This window comes from Canis lupus, chromosome 25 (assembly GCF_003254725.2).
Source record: "Canis lupus dingo isolate Sandy chromosome 25, ASM325472v2, whole genome shotgun sequence".
NCBI lineage: Eukaryota > Metazoa > Chordata > Mammalia > Carnivora > Canidae > Canis > Canis lupus.
The window spans coordinates 11,358,128-11,375,211 of NC_064267.1; the positions used below are offsets into that span (position 1 = coordinate 11,358,128).

General features: G+C 46.3%; 1 protein-coding gene across 6 annotated transcripts in view; it reads left to right on the forward strand.

Annotated features, from left to right (window-relative positions):
- Window positions 1–17,084, forward strand: part of FLT1 (fms related receptor tyrosine kinase 1) — a 179,224-nt gene that overhangs the window by 152,000 nt on the left and 10,140 nt on the right. For all 6 annotated transcript variants that reach the window (XM_049101467.1, XM_025462612.3, XM_025462609.3 and 3 more), the window contains 8 exons: window positions 635–723; window positions 4,473–4,629; window positions 5,060–5,157; window positions 5,819–5,941; window positions 7,450–7,561; window positions 9,113–9,212; window positions 15,554–15,659; window positions 15,901–16,043. In XM_049101467.1, the coding sequence (XP_048957424.1) occupies window positions 635–723; window positions 4,473–4,629; window positions 5,060–5,157; window positions 5,819–5,941; window positions 7,450–7,561; window positions 9,113–9,212; window positions 15,554–15,659; window positions 15,901–16,043 (928 nt within the window). The remainder of the gene's footprint in view (window positions 1–634; window positions 724–4,472; window positions 4,630–5,059; window positions 5,158–5,818; window positions 5,942–7,449; window positions 7,562–9,112; window positions 9,213–15,553; window positions 15,660–15,900; window positions 16,044–17,084) is intronic.

Here is a 17,084-nt window from a genome sequence, read left to right on the forward strand (position 1 = left end):
TGCTCCCATCCTAGAAATGCCTTCCCTGTACAGTTAATTGAAAGGCTCTAAATAGAAGGAATCCCTTTGAGACCTCCTTCCATGGGCTCCGGGTCACGTGGAGAGCATTTTTTCTCTCCGGATGGCTTTGAAGGAGGGTGGCCAGAGCTAAGGTAATGGTTAGAAGGTTGAGCATTCCTTGAAGCTTCACATAAAAGAAGAAGTTACTACTGGTAGAACCCCAGGAAGAGGTGATGTGAAGGACAACCAGAAGGGCCCTTCCCTTCACACAGCTTTTCCCCGCTGGGTCAAGCAGCCAGGACATGGCTATGGTCATGACTGAGGGCTCCAGCATGTTCCTGAATACTTTTCTATCTTCCCTCGTGGGGAGGTTAGCACTTGGGTATAGATGTGCGATCCCTGCCTAAGCCAGAAAGGAAGGTGCAAAAGACCTATGTGCACCAATGTTTTCCACAGTCAACAAAAGTAGTAGAGGGTAATCGGAAAGACTACCTGTTCAGAGTAGCAGGGGATACAGAAAGCGGGTAAGAGCTGGGAGGCCCCAACTAGCATCCTGGAGACCCAACCATAGGCTGCCTGCTTTCCCATTACCCTTGAAAATTGACAAATGACAAGTCATCTGTTTGGGGTGCAGGGCCTCTGATGGTGATCGTTGAATATTGCAAATACGGAAATCTGTCCAACTACCTCAAGAGCAAACGAGACTTATTCTTTCTCAACAAGGTAAGGAACTTAAGGGTTGGAGGTTTAGGCTACATCAGCATAAAGTAAGAGAAACCTGTATTTTTTCATTAATGACCAAGCCTAAAACCCAATCTCTGCTTTTTCCTTCCATGCCAATACAGCACACATTTTGTGGGCAGCACAGAGAATATGTAATCCCAGCATATGCAGCAAAACTTAGAGGTTAAAATTTAGGAGCCATCTACCTAACTACCTGTTCAAGCATCTTGATCATTTTCTTTCTTTCTTTCTCTCCATACATACGCAGACACCGACACAAATCATGGGGTTACTTGTTTCTTTAAAGATGATAGCAAATATAATTGTCCCCATTTATTAGAGAAATTAATGCCTCAATCAACTGAGTGACTTAGCAGTGAACACAAAGGCAGTGTTGGGCCAGAGAAATTATTTTCTCCTCTTGCTATGCCCTTTATTCTGCTTTCCCCAGACCCTTGCCCCCACAGTCAGCCCTGCACACAAACATGGAACCAGCCTTACCCACTAAAATAAAGCTACATAACAAAAGGAACATGTAGGTTTAAGTCCTGAAGGCAAACAAAATCTAAAAGAGATTATTGAATGGAGGAGAAGGTTTGATAAAACTTTGCCAGTGTGACTCATCCCACCAGTATTGTATCCTTTCCTGGGCTGGAGCAGCTTAGGGAGGAATGACTTGACATTATTAACTGCTAGTCAGCAGTGCTGGTGATGAGTCTACAGTGTGGTGATGAAACACACAGACTCCAGAACCAGGCATCCTGGGTTTAAATCCTGTTTCTCTCACTCAAAATCTGGGACCTTGGGCAAGCTACTCTACCTCTCAGTCTCAGGCCCCTCTTTTATTAAATGGAGGGAATAACAGAACCGAACTCATGGCATTGTTGAGAGAATCACGTTCTTCATTGAATTAAGCACTCTATAAATGTTAACTGTCGTTATTGTTACTGAGATAGAAAGATTGGGAGAGTCCAACTTAATGCCACCAATCTATACGACCTATATGATGGACAAAGTGCTGCACATCCAAGAATTCTGCCCAACTGTCACATGGACAGCAGTATTCACGGGACAAACAAATAAGAACCACTGGACAGCTGGCCAATTCTCTCATCCCTCCAACTTTGACCCAACCAAAGACACAGGTGGTCTATCAGACTTAGAAACATATAGGCAAGAACATATTGTCTCCAATTATAAACCATGCCCTCCAGTAGTTAAAATCTTGAAGCTGAAGGGGCACCTCACTTGGCTCAGTTGGTAGAGCATATGACTCAATCTTGGGGTCCTGAGTTCAAGCCCCATGTTGGGAGATAGAGATTTTTTAAAATTGATCTGGAAAGGACCTTTGTGATCAGCTAGTTCACTCTCTTACATTATAGATGTGCCCTGCAAAGTCAAGTGATTGACTTACACTTACACTTTTAGAGGTGAAGTCTGGGGGAAAAGAGCCCAGGTCTCTTGACAACCCTTGCAAAGCCTTCCTGTACACGAGACTGGATAAGGAAGGTGGGGTGGGGACGGCAGAGAGGGAGACACCACAAGAAAAGGGGGAAAGTGGTGGCTTGGGTGGAGAGCGGTGCAAAGTCCCTTCAGTCCTGAAATCCTGGACTGCTTCAAGAAGAACTAAGGCAGCAGCCTACCCCAGGGACCTGGGCAGGATGGAACGTTTGGGTTCGTGCGTCCTTTGTTTAGAAGGCTCTGCTTCCTCCCCTGGCTATATTTAATGATTCGCCTCCCTGTTGGTGGAGCTCCATGTTTTCATGGAAAACACATGGCTGTATTTCATATTTGGAACCTAAAGGAATATAAAGAGAAAGTGAAGGAAAAACCAAGAGTCTAAATAGAAATGGGATATTTCATTTTCCAAATAAATGCACCAGGCTCTTTAAATACTATTTGTAATAAATTCACCGCGTACTGCTAGAGTCCCGAAAGTTCCGTACATCCAGCCTTTAATATAAACAGTGGTGCTTACCAATAAGCAAAGCTGAATATAGAATTGATTGGGAGTCAAGGAGTGGGTGAGGGAGCCTGAGTTCTGGTCCCTGCAGACAGCCGTATCCGGGCTGTGACCACTGGGAAGATGAATACGAAGGCTGCTCATCACATGACGAGATGAGCACTAGGTGTTATACTATATATTAGCAAATTGAATTTAAATAAAGTATTTAAAAATTTACAAAAATAAATAAATAAATAAAAAGAAAGGCTGCCCAGAGAGTGGAGAGCATTGTCATGGGCTGACCCATGAGCGGACCTATTGAGCACTCTTCTCCCTACACCCCTGCCAGTGCCATTTCCCTGCTTCGTTGTGTCCTGAGAAGGGGCCTAGTGAAAAATCCAATTCCAGTAACCCCCACCCCCCGCCCCAGCAGAACCAACCTTAACTGCCTCTGGGAGACACAGCAACAAAGAATTATAGTTTATTTATTTTCGGGTAAGTCACCTGCGGTGGCAGCAGGGATCTACACTGAGGCCTGCCCCCCCCTCCCCCATCCTCCCTCAGCAGGGCTTCTGCAGGTTTCTTGTCAGGAGGCAGGAGCCTGGAACCCCCTCCCCCCGCCCCCCACGCTGAGTTTGCTGGCTGTCCCTCCTCTGTCTTCTGCTTACTCCCAACGCGCCCTCTAGTGGAGGGATCTCTCCTACTTCGTGACATTTCTAGAAAAAGCCAAGCAAGAATGAATCCCAGCACCTCTGCTCTGTGCAGGTGCAGAAAGGGACACCACTGAGCCCTAGTCCCTCTGAGCCCCTTCCTCAGTAGTGCCAGCTAGCATTACTGAGCGAGGTGTATGCTCCACCAGTACATAGTCACGAAGCCACCGGGAGTGCCAAGTTTGTAGTGTCAACAGTTATTAGGTAAATTGCCAAAGATGATAAAAATCTTTCCGGTTCCACATGAACACCCAGAACCAACACCTCCTTTCCTAGGAGTCCAAACATAATAAGATGGAGCTTTTCCAGTGAGGAAAGTGAGACCCAAAAAAGGTCATTTGCCCGATCTTACATAGTTAATGGAAGAGCCAGATTACACACCAAGGCTTGGATGCCCAGTCCAGGATAAAAGGTCTTTTCTACCCTTTTTAGGATCAAACAGTGTCTTTGTTTTGAATGGAGGGGAGACAAAGAAATGTCCGTGTTCCCTTCTTCCCCAGAGAAACCAGAGAAATTGATAAGTATAACCTTCTCTCATTACTCAGAGGGATTATGCCATGTGAAGCCCCAAGTCCACTAGGGATTTGTTTCTACTATTCGGATTATCTTTCACAAGATGGTGTGTGGTATGGAAAAAGTGGTTAAGGGCATGGACTGGAGTTGGCCAAGCCTGAGTTCAAGCTTTGCCATTTACTACTTGCATGGGGCTTTTTACTGCTTGCCTCCTCTGAACCTATTTCTTCATGGAGAAGCAAGAAGTACTTCATAAAGTTGTTACAGAGATTAAATGTGAAAATGTACTTAAGATTCTTCATACAGTGGCTGGCACAGAGTAAGCGCTCAGTGAATACCAGCGACTATTAATATTTCTTTATTCTGCCTAAGATGCTATCTGGAAACCCCCTCAAAAGCAGAACAGACTCCAGAACCCCAGGGAAGAGCCAGGCACCTGAGCGCCATAGGGCCCTCGCGCTTACTCTCCGGTTTGTGCCACGAACTCTCCCAACTCAGGCGACTGCCAGCTCGAGGGATTAGTTTCCTCATTGCTATTCTGAAAGTCTCTTTCCTCTGTGTCCTTCTTGGTCTGTTCAAAGGATGCAGCATTACACATGGAGCCTAAGAAAGAAAAAATGGAGCCAGATCCGGAGCAAGACAAGAAACAAAGACTAGATAGTGTCACCAGCAGTGAGAGCTTCGCAAGCTCCGGGTTTCAGGAAGATAAAAGTCTGAGTGATGTTGAGGAAGAGGAGGGTAGGTATTAATTCCTTCCTGTCCTACAGTCTGAGATATTTTTACAACATACTGTGCATCTCTGAAATTTTTTTCTTATTTATCACCCTAATAAACATCCGTGGGAGACTTGAAGGATAATGTCCTGAGGAGATAAGATTTGAATTAAGATTATTTACAGAGTTGCTAATTTTGACAGGGAACTGGGCGATTGTCTCCCCACAGGGCTTTTTGTCTTGAACAGATCATCCCCCACCCCCATGCTGGGGTAAAATGGGCTGGAGGCCTGGAAAAAAAAATCTCTGAGATTCATGTTGAAACTCAAATGCTCTTGAAAATGAACTCTGATCTACTTGTTGGTTTTATGTTTTGCTAACATTGTTCCAATAAACTGGGATTTGGTGAAATAACAAGAGCCATGACAAACAGTTATGGTTTTAATGCTTTCCAGATTCCGATGATTTCTACAAGCAGCCCATCACTATGGAAGATCTGATTTCTTACAGTTTTCAAGTGGCCAGAGGCATGGAGTTTTTGTCTTCCAGAAAGGTCAGCCTTGCTTTTTACTGCTTCCCTTCTGTGCCAGGCCTAGACATGTGGACGTTTTATGGACACACACTCACCTTTGCTCTACATCCACTCTTCCTCGTATTTGTTTATACTTATGTAGAGTAAACATCACAACGAATGCCTTCATGTGTCCGGATGGGACTCAGGAGCCTCGGATACCAATGAGTAGAACTTGATTCTAGGGGAAAACCTCACCAGGTTTCAGGCTGGACAAGCCCACCAGCCATTCTGCACCCTGCCCTCTGGCCTATTTTCCAAACTGGCCAGAATCTCGGAATACATGACTTCACCAGAGAGCTCCACAAAACGGCAGCTCAGGGTGAAAGGCTGGGTGAGAGGCCAGGGGGAGTTTTGCTGACTGGGAGACACTGACGGCCAACTCGGTTTACCAGGACGCTGTCCTGCCAGTGGCAAAGCAGATTCAGGCCACTTCTTGGCTTACGGGCCTCAGGGGGCCTATTTGCAGAGAAATGGCTTCTGTTTATGGTCACCTCGTATGCATTGGAAGTTGCTCCCTTAAGGTAAAGGAAGCAGGTGAAATGGATCCTCAGAGTAAGAGGAATAAGGACGCTGAAAAGGCGCGGGAAAACAGTGGGTTAGATCAAGGGAATGCAATGATGAGGCAACTGTTTTGTTCTAGTGCATCCATCGGGACCTGGCAGCGAGAAATATTCTTTTATCTGAGAACAATGTGGTGAAGATCTGCGATTTTGGCCTTGCCCGGGACATTTATAAAAACCCCGATTACGTGAGAAAAGGAGATGTAAGTCAATGTGCTGTTGCTTTGACTCACTTATGTCATCTTGGAAGCACACACCAAAGCCCTGGGTAAATCTTTACACACTCCCTGAAAACCATCCTGTGGCTTTCTGTGAAGATGAGCAGCCTGAATGGGCCCTTGCGCGGGGCTCAGAAGGGCCCCCTGTCTCCTGGTTCTGTGCTCTCCCCGTTGCTGGCGTGGGACCTGGCCTTTTGGGCAGCACTGCCACAGCCTGCGAGCCCGGGAACTGTGCAGTGGGGCCTGGTAAGACCTCATCCTGCCCTCCCTTGGGCTCCTGTGGGAGTGCCCTGTACCGCTGGGAGGAACAGCCTGGACTCTTTCCCTCAAGTAAACCCCGGGTGATTGATTCGGCAGGTGTGGATAGCTCAGGAAAGGGTGGGGGAGGGTGTCAGTCTTATCTGAGGAGGAAATGGTTCACCTCCCAGGCCTGCCTCCCGCCTAGCGCCTCCCTGCTGGCCCGCTCTGGCTTCTCTTCCCCGCTTGTTTTTGAACACAGTGTTAGCTTTCACGTCTGTAGGTGACCTCCTGTGTCCTCTCTTCTTAAGCCTGCGTCTGGGCTCTGACGCTCGCTCTAGGAGGGATTCTCAAACTTGAGCAAGCACACACATCACCTGGAGGGCTTATTAAAACCATGATTTACTGAGCTCCACACCCAGAGGTTCTGATTCGGGTTCAGGGAGTCTTGGGTGGGGTCTGAGAATTTGCCTTTCTACCAAGTTTTCTAGGTGCTACAGATACAGTTGGTCCCGGGTCACTCTGAGAACCACTGCTCTGTAGCCTCTTCTTAGAAAAGGAGAACAACGAACCTTCCCCGTGAGCCCTGATAGGCAAAATCTGTCCCTATTTTCTGTCCCCTGGGTCTCTTCCAGCCTCCCCCACTTCTGTTTCTGTCTCTCCGTGATCCCATACTTCCTGTCAAATCCCATCCAACTAAAGTGCAAGACTGAGCCCACCGAGACTCCTGCTGTCTGAGGAGAAGGAAGATCGGTCTGCACCCTTGAAAACCTGCCAAATTGTCGCCTAAATACTACCACCTCCCTTCCTTCCAGTGTCTTTGCCCACTTCCCTGATTCAGTGACTTTAAAAATCCTGCCTTTTTACGCAGGAATGCCTTTCAAAACCTTCCTCCTTAAAAACAAAACCCCAAGCCCTGAAAATCATCGATTGTTCAGGACGTGTCCTAATTCAGATCATTCCTTTCCAGGACCCTGGAGGGTGCATGCCTGCCTTTTGGGGGGAAGAAGGGTTTCTTACAGAGTCATGGAGTGAGGACATGCTGGATACGAGGGAGGAGTTCACCCAACACTTACCATGGTCTTTTAGTGTGACACTGCATGTTCTGACAGTTTCCTCCATCTTAGGAAACCTTAGCTGCTCTAGGAAATGATTTGTGGGCCAAGTGTTATCTGGGAGGTGACCCCACGGGCACTTGGGTTGAACATGCTTTGTTTTCGTGTCCATCTGCTCAAGGCCCTCCTGTCCTTTTCTAGACACGCCTTCCTCTGAAGTGGATGGCTCCTGAATCTATCTTCGACAAAATCTACAGCACCAAGAGTGACGTGTGGTCTTACGGAGTACTGCTGTGGGAAATCTTCTCCCTAGGTAAACCTGGGGGAAGGAAGGGATCACATAAATGGCTGCATCTTCTGCCGAGTGTCCTCCAGATAGATCCACCCTTGAGATCAGCCTCTAAAAGACACACAGGTCCTTGTAGCAGCTCACAAGGCTCACATGAGCAATGGTGCACGCATGTGCACCCTGTGAAGATGCCCTCTAGGAGCACACACGGGGAGGGGAGGTGGATCAGCATCACATCTGAGGTCAGGTTTACCTTCAGCCAGTCTACTTTCTCTATGCTTTGCTCCTTCTCCTAATTCCTCAAACTCCCCAGTTGCCACCGCCCTACCTCGTCCCTTCCTGCATCCCCCTCCCCTCAGAATTTCTTCCAGAAAGGCCCCAACAAGCACAGCTTAGCTGGCGACCTTAGAAACAGGAGGCCTCTCGTGGCTCCAATATTAGCTCAGCTAGCCCCAGATGCTGGTTCACGTGGGAAGAACAATGGGAACCCTGGTTATATTTATTCTGCTCCCAATAACATCCACTATGGGTGGCTAGAAAGCCTGTTCAAGGCCCCAGGCACACAGATGTGCACAGAGCCCACATCTGCCTGCAGCCACACTCTGATGCTCCGAGGCCTCCCAAGCATGGGGGCCAGCCAACAGTCTTTTGGACTTTGCCAAAAATTTGCCTTTCAGAGCAAATAAGTCACCCAGTAACATCCCTGGTTTCCTGAAATGTGTGAAAATCATTCCCCTGCTTTCGATGACAGGCACCTGTTGCTTCCAGTCCTTGAAAGCAGCTTGGCGGCCACAGTGGCCCCACAGTGACACGGTGCCAGAGCTGCACGCCTCCCAGCTGCTTCCTACCAGCAGTACACACTAGAAAGTACAGACAAACAAATGTGGGGAGAGACTAGGTTCAACGTCTGGAACAGAGCAGGTTGGGAGCCTTTATTCATCCCTAACTCCAGCCAAGCATCTCCCTAAAAGGAAAGGTCACGTGGGTATCCTGGGTGGTAGAACTGGCCAAGGACCAAGTCTGGGCCCCTCAGGCACGCCCCAGCCCACCCGCCGCACCCCAGAGCTCAGGACCCCTTTGCTCTCAGGTCCCTCCCAGCAGCTAGTCTGGTTCTGTGAGGAATTTATAAGAAAGTAGTGAAGTAAATCATTCTCCCTGAGGTGTGAATGATCCACGAGGATCCTATTCCAGGTCCACCGGCGTTTTAAAAAGAATCTCATTCACCCAAGGTAGGAACCTCTGACAGGCTTTCTTCCGAGTTCCTTTGGGGAGAGGGGAACTCCCTGCAGCAGACACCCCTTCTCCTGACCAAACAGACCGCAGTAGCCATAGGAACGGCCTCTTGGGCGTCGGACACCCGGCACCACAGGCCTGACCAAGCAAGCCCGTGGCTCTGATGAGTATCTGCTGAGCTTCCCTGTGGGCGCTGCTGTGTATGAAATTCCATCCAGTCACTGGGGACTTAGTACTAAACCATCAGTTTAAGGGAGGGAACAAACACTGACTCGCTCCCCCGCGGCCTTCTGCTCCCAGAAGCCATGACGTGCCCTGTGTTCCCCTTGCTGTCTCTGGCAGGTGGGTCTCCATACCCAGGCGTGCAAATGGACGAGGACTTCTGCAGCCGCCTGAAGGAAGGCATGAGGATGAGGGCCCCGGAATACGCCACTCCTGAAATGTGAGCCCCCGGCTTCCTCCCTTCCCACCCACCGTGCTCTCCCCAGCAGCACACCTCAGAAAGGAGACATCCTGCTGATGCTTAGGATCCGAGGCCCGCTTGGCCTCTCTTTTCTGGAAACAGGACGCATTATCCCTGACCCATCCATCCTCCCTATTTCCCCTCTTGAGCGCTGACAAGACTTTTCAAGGCCTTTGGCTGGAACTGGAGTTAGAAATGGAGCTTCTAGGTATGAATTCAGGCACTGAACAGACCACGTGGGAGTGGTTAATGAGAAGACTTGAAGCTTTGATAAAGTCCAAGGGAGTTTTCGGTTCAAAGCTGAAGAGGGAGCCGAATGAGCTAAGCAGCCCCAGGGATGGAGGGCTAAAAGCTGCCATGGACCAGTCAGTCCTCCAGGCACCCTTGAGACTGCTGAGGGGCTTTCCTGTGGAATTCAGGGGAAGAGGTGGAGGAGAGATAAAGGGAGAATCCCTGAATGAAGTAGTAATCATACTCCAGGGCAGCCCCGGTGGTGCAGCGGTTTAGCGCCGCCTGCAGCCCAGGGCGCGATCCTGGAGACCTGGGATCGAGTCCCACGTCGGGCTCCCTGCATGGAGTCTACTTCTCCCTCTGCCTGTCTCTGCCTCTCATTCTCTGTGTCTCTATGAATAAATAAAATCTTAAAAAAAAAAAAAGTAATCATACTCCATAAAAGCCTTCATGGGCATGAAGACTTCTCTAGGCTCATTTTAGGAATTGGTAGCTGCGTGGAGCTTCTTCTCAAGAGGGCTTCCTGCTTACGATCCTAGGACTCTAGGCTCCACGTGAAGGCTCTCTCCATTGTGCAAATGCTTGCTGGCCTCCCTCGGATACTCTTTGTTCCTGAAGCTTTGTGGATGTTTTGCACTTTGAGGCCTAAGCAGGAATGTGATGACACTTGCAGTTTTGTTGAGCTGCTGACAAGGACTAGGCCTCCTCAAGGCGGCACCACCTTTCCTGAACTGGCGGGCGGCCCTCCCTGTCCTACCCACACAATGGGGTCTTGTCAGAAGCCCTAGGCTTGCCTCTGGGCAGGAGTCAGAGGGAATGAAGGAAGTGTGGGCTTGGCCAAAGTGCAAGGTTGCTGTCTCTTTCCTTCATTATCTGAGGACAAGACCAGAATGAGGATGGGAGAGAGACTTCGGCCCATTAAGGCAGCACTGGGGACTAGTGTGAGTATAGAAAGGAGCTAGGGGGACCTGTTATTGTCAGGCTTGCATGGTCTTACCAGGAAAGTCCAGAGACCTTGAGGCAGGGCTCTTTTCTGAGAGCTGGGAACGGAGCTAGATTAGTCCTCAGGATGTGACAGTTGGGTTGTGGAGTGTGGAAAGTATTGAAATTTTTTTATTGCTTGTCTCTTTTTGCTTGGTGGAACGGGGCAGCCTCCAGGAGATCTGGTGTAAAATGAGATCACTTTGCACTTCACCATTTTCTAAGTACAGTTTCATCTAAAGCTCCCAGAAACCTTGAGGGGCAGACAAGCAGACGCTATCATTTGAATTTAATGAGTAATGAAACTAATCCTCTCACAAGTGAAGTGATTTGTCCACTGTCAACTAAATAGTAGCATAGGGGACATTTAGAAGCCTTTTGGATTGATTTCCCTAGATCATAGGACTATTAAATTAGAAATACATCCCACATTCCTTAGAAAAAGTTTCTCTAATATGTCCGCTTGTGCTTTGAATATTTCTTCCACTTCTTCACATAATCTGACAATCACAAAACTAGTTCTCAAATACTAGCCATAATAATTGCAATCATTATTAAGTGACATTTAATATTTATTAATGAAACAGTTATTTAGTGCTTCAGTGCACTGAAGCACTAAATATAATTTATATAATAATATAATATACATATTAATATATGAAGCACTAAATAATATAATTTATATAATAATATAATATAATATTAATAGATGTCTTTTAACATATATTAACTTACCTAATGCTCATAATTGTACTTACTTTATAGAGTTATTAATTCCATTTTATAGGTGAGAAAATCAAGGCACAGAACCTCTAAGTGATCTGCTACATTGCAAATAAGTTGGTCTGAGCCCAGAGTCCACAGCACCAGGCTACATGCCTACAGGGTCTGTTCTAATACCTACCCAGGCTCTGGTCCCAAATGACTCTAAAAGTTGCAAAGTCCTATCAGCTTTGGACTGAAAACTCCCTTGGACTTTATCAAAGCTTCAAGTTTTCCCATTAACCACTCCCAGGAAACACTTGTATCCCACAGAGGGAGAAGCTGTAGACAGAAGGATGGTTCCTCAATGCTGGGGAGTTCTAGAAGCTATGAAAAGTAGTAGCTTTGTGAAGTGTTTGTTCAGAAGGCTAGAATTCAAACCTTCAGCCATTCTCAGGCGTTTGAGGGCTGATAGAGTAATCTCCTTCTTGTTGGCTCCAACAGCGGGAAGGCCTGGGTGGAGGACAAAGTGCAGCTCTCAAAACTGGCCTCTGTGACCTGAACTTGGCCTAACGTGGCGTGCACTTGGGGGCTTGAGTGATAGCTTGAAAAGGAAACCCTTCCCACAGCTGGTTTCAAGAAGGGCTGTTGGGGTGGGTGCAGCTGGTGTCTCTTTACTGTATTAAACCTGTTTACTTAGTGATATAAACTGTTCAACCCTGAGTGGCTGGTTCCTCGCCCAGAGCCTGTTTAATCAGATGTCTTCCAATAAGGAAATAAGCAATGAGTGTTTTGATTTTTTTTTCTTTTCCTTTGGTGTTTGCTGAGATGTTTTGCATTGGATTTTAGGCAAGAGGAATGGAAACTAGAAATCAGAAACCAAGAATCAAAATAAAAACAGCAAGGAGTTGTAGGTGGTCCCTTTTGCTAGTTTGGACAGGGAGAAGACAGGGCAAGTCCTGCTTGCAGCAGCTTTTAGCTCAGCAGTGAAAGGGTGCTGGCTGCAGGACTGTGTCCTCCCTACTTGCAGGATCATCCCCCTTTTTTGTTTGGTTCAAGCCTTTCTTGCTTTGGCTACCTTTTATATATTATCTGTGTATACATTCAATGTCCTTCCAACAGCCTCCAAGACTGTTCATTGCTAGAACTGCCTTGGATGGTTCGGCTTCAGTGTGATAAGGTGGAAACAGGCCAGCCTTCATCACATCACAGCCAGTGCATCTGGGGTGTGGGATCTTGGGCTTTGTCTGGTGATCTCCTAACTCCTTGGTAAATGTTTTTGCACCTATCTCAAAAAATTAGTAAAACATGTAAACAAAGTGAGATCCACACAGGATTGTGCAGACTGTTTTTTAAAAAAGAAGAGAGAGATTTTATTGATTTGATAGAGAGTGGAAGCACCAGCAGGGGGAGCTGCAGGCAGAGGGAGGAGAAGCGGACTCCTCACTGAGCAGGGAGCCCAGTCCCAGGGCCCTGAGATCATGACCTAAGCTGAAGGCAGACGCTTAACTGACTGAGCCACCCAGGTACCCCTGTGCAGACTGTCTTATGCTACTTCAGACCTCTGGCCACTAACAGGTTGCCTGAATGGAGCAAGTGCCTTGAGGCCTCACTCTGAGGCTGGTTGTCTGGGACAGTAGAGACCATGGGCACTGCAGCTCCTCTCCTAGGTCTCCTAGACAGTGGGGACAATGGCCCAGAGTTGGAAAACATGTGTTCCTCTCCTCACTCCCAGTCTCCTGTGTGTCTGCAAATTGAGCCTCAGTAGAGTAGTCCTTGACATGGCCTTCAGAGCTCTTGGGACCTATTGAGCCCCACCGCACCCCCTGGGAGTTAGGCAAAATAGGTACCACAGATGAAAGATATGGGTGGCAGGGAACCAGAATCATCTTCTGAGAAGAGCTTGACCCATCAGTTTGGTCAAAGTTGGGAGAATCTGCGATTCAGACAAGTGATCTTTATGATCCCTTAATCAAAGACTTAGGTTATGTGCTCACTGGGTATTCAGAAAGCAGAATCTCAACTCAACCATCTGACTATATGAGGAGCTTGCTTTCGAACACCAGTACCCATGGAGGGTATCTGAAGACCACATGGTGCCACCACTCTCCTGGGGACCTGAGGAGAAACACACAGCAGGCCAGTGTCTTGCCTCTCAAAATTGTTTTTCCTGAGTGGTGCTTTTGCTCTTAAGGCATTGGCCAACATTGAAAGACAAGGTACAAGACAGTCCCATGAAGTCATTATTTCCTAGATGGAAATTACACTGTTGAGAGGCGTCTAGGACAGCTTCCTTTCAGATTTCGGTTCTAGGAATAGTCATGCTTCTTCCAAGTAACTGGTCTGTTTTTAACTTTTGGCTTATGTGCACCACATAATTGATTATTCCTTCTTTTCACCAGCTGCCTGGAAGCTTGGAGCATTGCCTCTATCCAACTACTCATAGTCAAGATATACATTTTGCAGATTAGCTTTGCCTGGGCTTTTGCCTTTCTTATTTTTCCTTTCTTGTGATATTCTTTTCTCTTTTCTTAACCTTCCTATATTCCTTTGTTAGTCATCTCCCCTGTACTTTGAGACAAAATAGGGATAGCCTTAAGAGACACTGGAGCAGCTGGTGCAGATTGAAAGCACATGTCTAAGAAGTGGCGGTGTGTGTGTGGGGGTGCGGTTCTCAGGCTTTTCCTCGGAACACCCAGGTCCAGCACTACAAGTAATGTCTGCAATATGGCTTAAGAATTCATGCAAGGAGCCTTGCTAGCTCTTCCCAGAGACCAGTCTGACTTCCTTATCAAATACTTACATGGCAGGCCCTCAGCTAGGTGAGGGGTGTGGAGATGTGGTCCCCACCAACATAGTGCTCTCAGCCAGGTTCTGATCCAGATCCAAATTCTGAGGCCACTCAGATTTTGATCCAACTTGGTCAGTCTTCTCTAGTCCAGATGGTTTTCTGAGATAAGAGATATTTACAGTAAACATCTCTTGAGGAGAGGAAAGAACCAAAAAAGAGTAAATTATAAGCCAGTGCGTGTAAAGACCTCTGGCATGTGTTCTACAAGGAGGATGTGCAGGCAGGGACCTGTATTCCCCCAGGCATGACCAAGAAAAGAGCCCAATATCTTTCCATCTCAAAGGTCAGAGGAGAAGAATTGACAAGGAACCCTGTTGACATTTAAATCCCAGGACCCAGGATGCCTGGGTGGCTCAGCGGATGAGTGTCTGCCTTTGGCTCAGGGCATGATCGCAGAATCCCGGGATCGAGTCCCAATTGGGCTTCCGGCATGGAGCCTGCTTCTCCCTCTGCCTACGTCTCTGTCTTTCTGTGTCTCTCATGAATAAATAAATAAAGTCCTTTAAAATTGATCAATCAATTCCAGGGCACAATCTGGCTTCTGTAATATTAAATGTTTTCATATCCAGAAACTCAGCCTGTACCTAGTGACTTGAGAGGTGTGGGAGGTCAGTTTGTAATGGCTGCTTTGAAATGCTGGGGTTGGGATGCCTGGGTGGCTCAGTGGTTGAGTGTCTGCCTTTGGCTCAGTGCATGATCCTGAGGTCCTGGGATGGATTTCCACGTTGGGCTTCCTGCAGGGAGCCTGCTTCTCCCTTTGCCTCTGTCTCTGCCTCTCTCTGTGTGTCTCTCATGAATGGATAAATAAAGTCTTTTAAAAATTAATATTAAAGTTAAAAAAAAAAAGAAATGCTGGGGTTAACAGGAAGAGAGGGGATCAGCCACATGCAAGAAACCTGCACACAACCCACAGAACTACCCATACTCTACACAAACTTTCACATTTTGGAAGTGACTTGAGTCCTGTACACAGGGCCTTCTCTGGTTTCCACTGCTGAGCTCAATAATGTAACTGTGAGGCAGCCCTGGACATACCATATACTTATTGAAAAGCCTGAGTCCATCTTTTTTTGATAGCCTGAGAATATAATAAGTACTATAAACGATTCACCCATGGATATTTGTGTCTATGATAACTTGCACCTTTAAGGACATTGCCCTGCTTTTTACAGTGAGAGGAGGAGCTTTATACTGCAAGTCAACAGGGGTGCTTCTTTTTCCAGTAGCTCTGCTTTATTCAAGAAGGGCTCATGACTTCCTCTCTGCAGAAACCACAAGCACCCCAAAGAATTTGGGAGGTGATGGGCTTCAGAGGGTTGGTTTATTAGTCTGCCTTTGTAGAAATGTTTTCCACTACCAGCAGGACCTGGCCCAGATAGCCTTGTGTGTGTGGGTGCTGCATGCCCAAATCCAAAAACGAAGGCAAATATCATATACTACAAGAAGCATAACCTTTATCTATAGGACAACACCCATCACTTTGCTGATGAATGTAGGGCAATTTACATAATTACCACTGTTCTTCAGCTATTTCTGTTGTGCTTTCACCCAACAGCTATCAGATCATGTTGGACTGCTGGCACAAAGACCCTAAAGAAAGGCCAAGATTTGCAGAACTTGTGGAAAAACTAGGTGATTTGCTTCAAGCAAATGTACAACAGGTAAAGCTAAATTTATTTAAAATATCCGAAGACCCAAATGCCTTTGAATGTAAGTCAAGGGGGTGTTATTTTTAAGAGCTATTAATAGCAGAAATTAGCAGTTAAATGTGTGTGTATGCAAAATTATCTTCCCAAAACACAACAAAAGTTGTGGAAATGACACAGTTGAAGCTGACATGTTTCACAGATGTAGATGGATATAGAAATTTGTACAATTAGAGCTCTATCTTTGGTATTTTAGGATGGAAAAGACTATATCCCACTAAATGCCATACTGACAGGAAATAGTGGATTTACATACTCATCTCCTGCCTTCTCTGATGACTTCTTCAAGGAAGATATCTCAGCTCCAAAGTTTAATTCAGGAAGTTCTGATAATGTCAGGTAAGAGTCCTTTCTTCCCTAGCCTGTACTATAAAATTTTCAAACATTAAAAAGTCCACCTCCTAAATTCAACCAAAGCTAACATTTTGCCCTATTTTGTCTCTATGCATACATTCTGTGTGCATGTGGGTTTTTTTTTCCCCGTTTGCTGAACCAATTGGAACAGAGCATAAGGCATTATAATATTCTCCCCCTAAATCTTGTAAGGCTGTTTGTGTTACCACATCAAAATTATCACACCAAAGAAATTGATAGTTCCTTAATATTATTAAATATTCACATTTCCGTAAGTTTCCCAAACATCATTTATGCCTTAAAAAACAAAAGGCAAAAACAGGATCTAATCAAGCATAATGCATTGCATTTTAATTTTATTCTAGGATAATCCTACATCTTTTTTCCCCAATAACTTTCTTTCATAAGACTTTATATAGAACAAACTTTTTTTTTTCTTACTTGGCACACTAACATATCTCTCCTTGCTGCAGAAGTTGGAGACGGGATAAGGGAAGAAATATTGATAGCTGGGTGGGAATCAGCTCTTCAGTACTCATAGTTACACATGTATCACACATATTCAGCACTAACAGTTATACATGTATCAACATGTCCAACATGTCGTTACTAGCGGTTATACATGCATCCCACATCGGTACTAACAGTTGCATATAGTGTTCATCACTGCTAATGGTTGCAAGTGTGTCATACACATTAAAGGTCACAAAGATATGTGCTGTTCTGGCACTGTGCTAGGCTCTTTGTATACATCAATTCCTTTAATGCTCAAAACAATACTATACAGTAGATATTATTCCTGTTACACAAATGGGGACAGTGAGTCTCCATAGAAGATAGCCTGCCAAAATTGTGTGTTTAGAAAATAGCAGATTGCAGTTTGATACTCCTTCCCTGTTCCCATGCTGTTAGAACTATTTTTAGGAAATTTAGACTGTCCTGTGGGCCCTCTAGCATCTTTATCTGCAGTAGGCAGAACTGTAGAGCTTTGGCCTCAGTTCAGCCAAACTTGGCAGGTGACCAGGG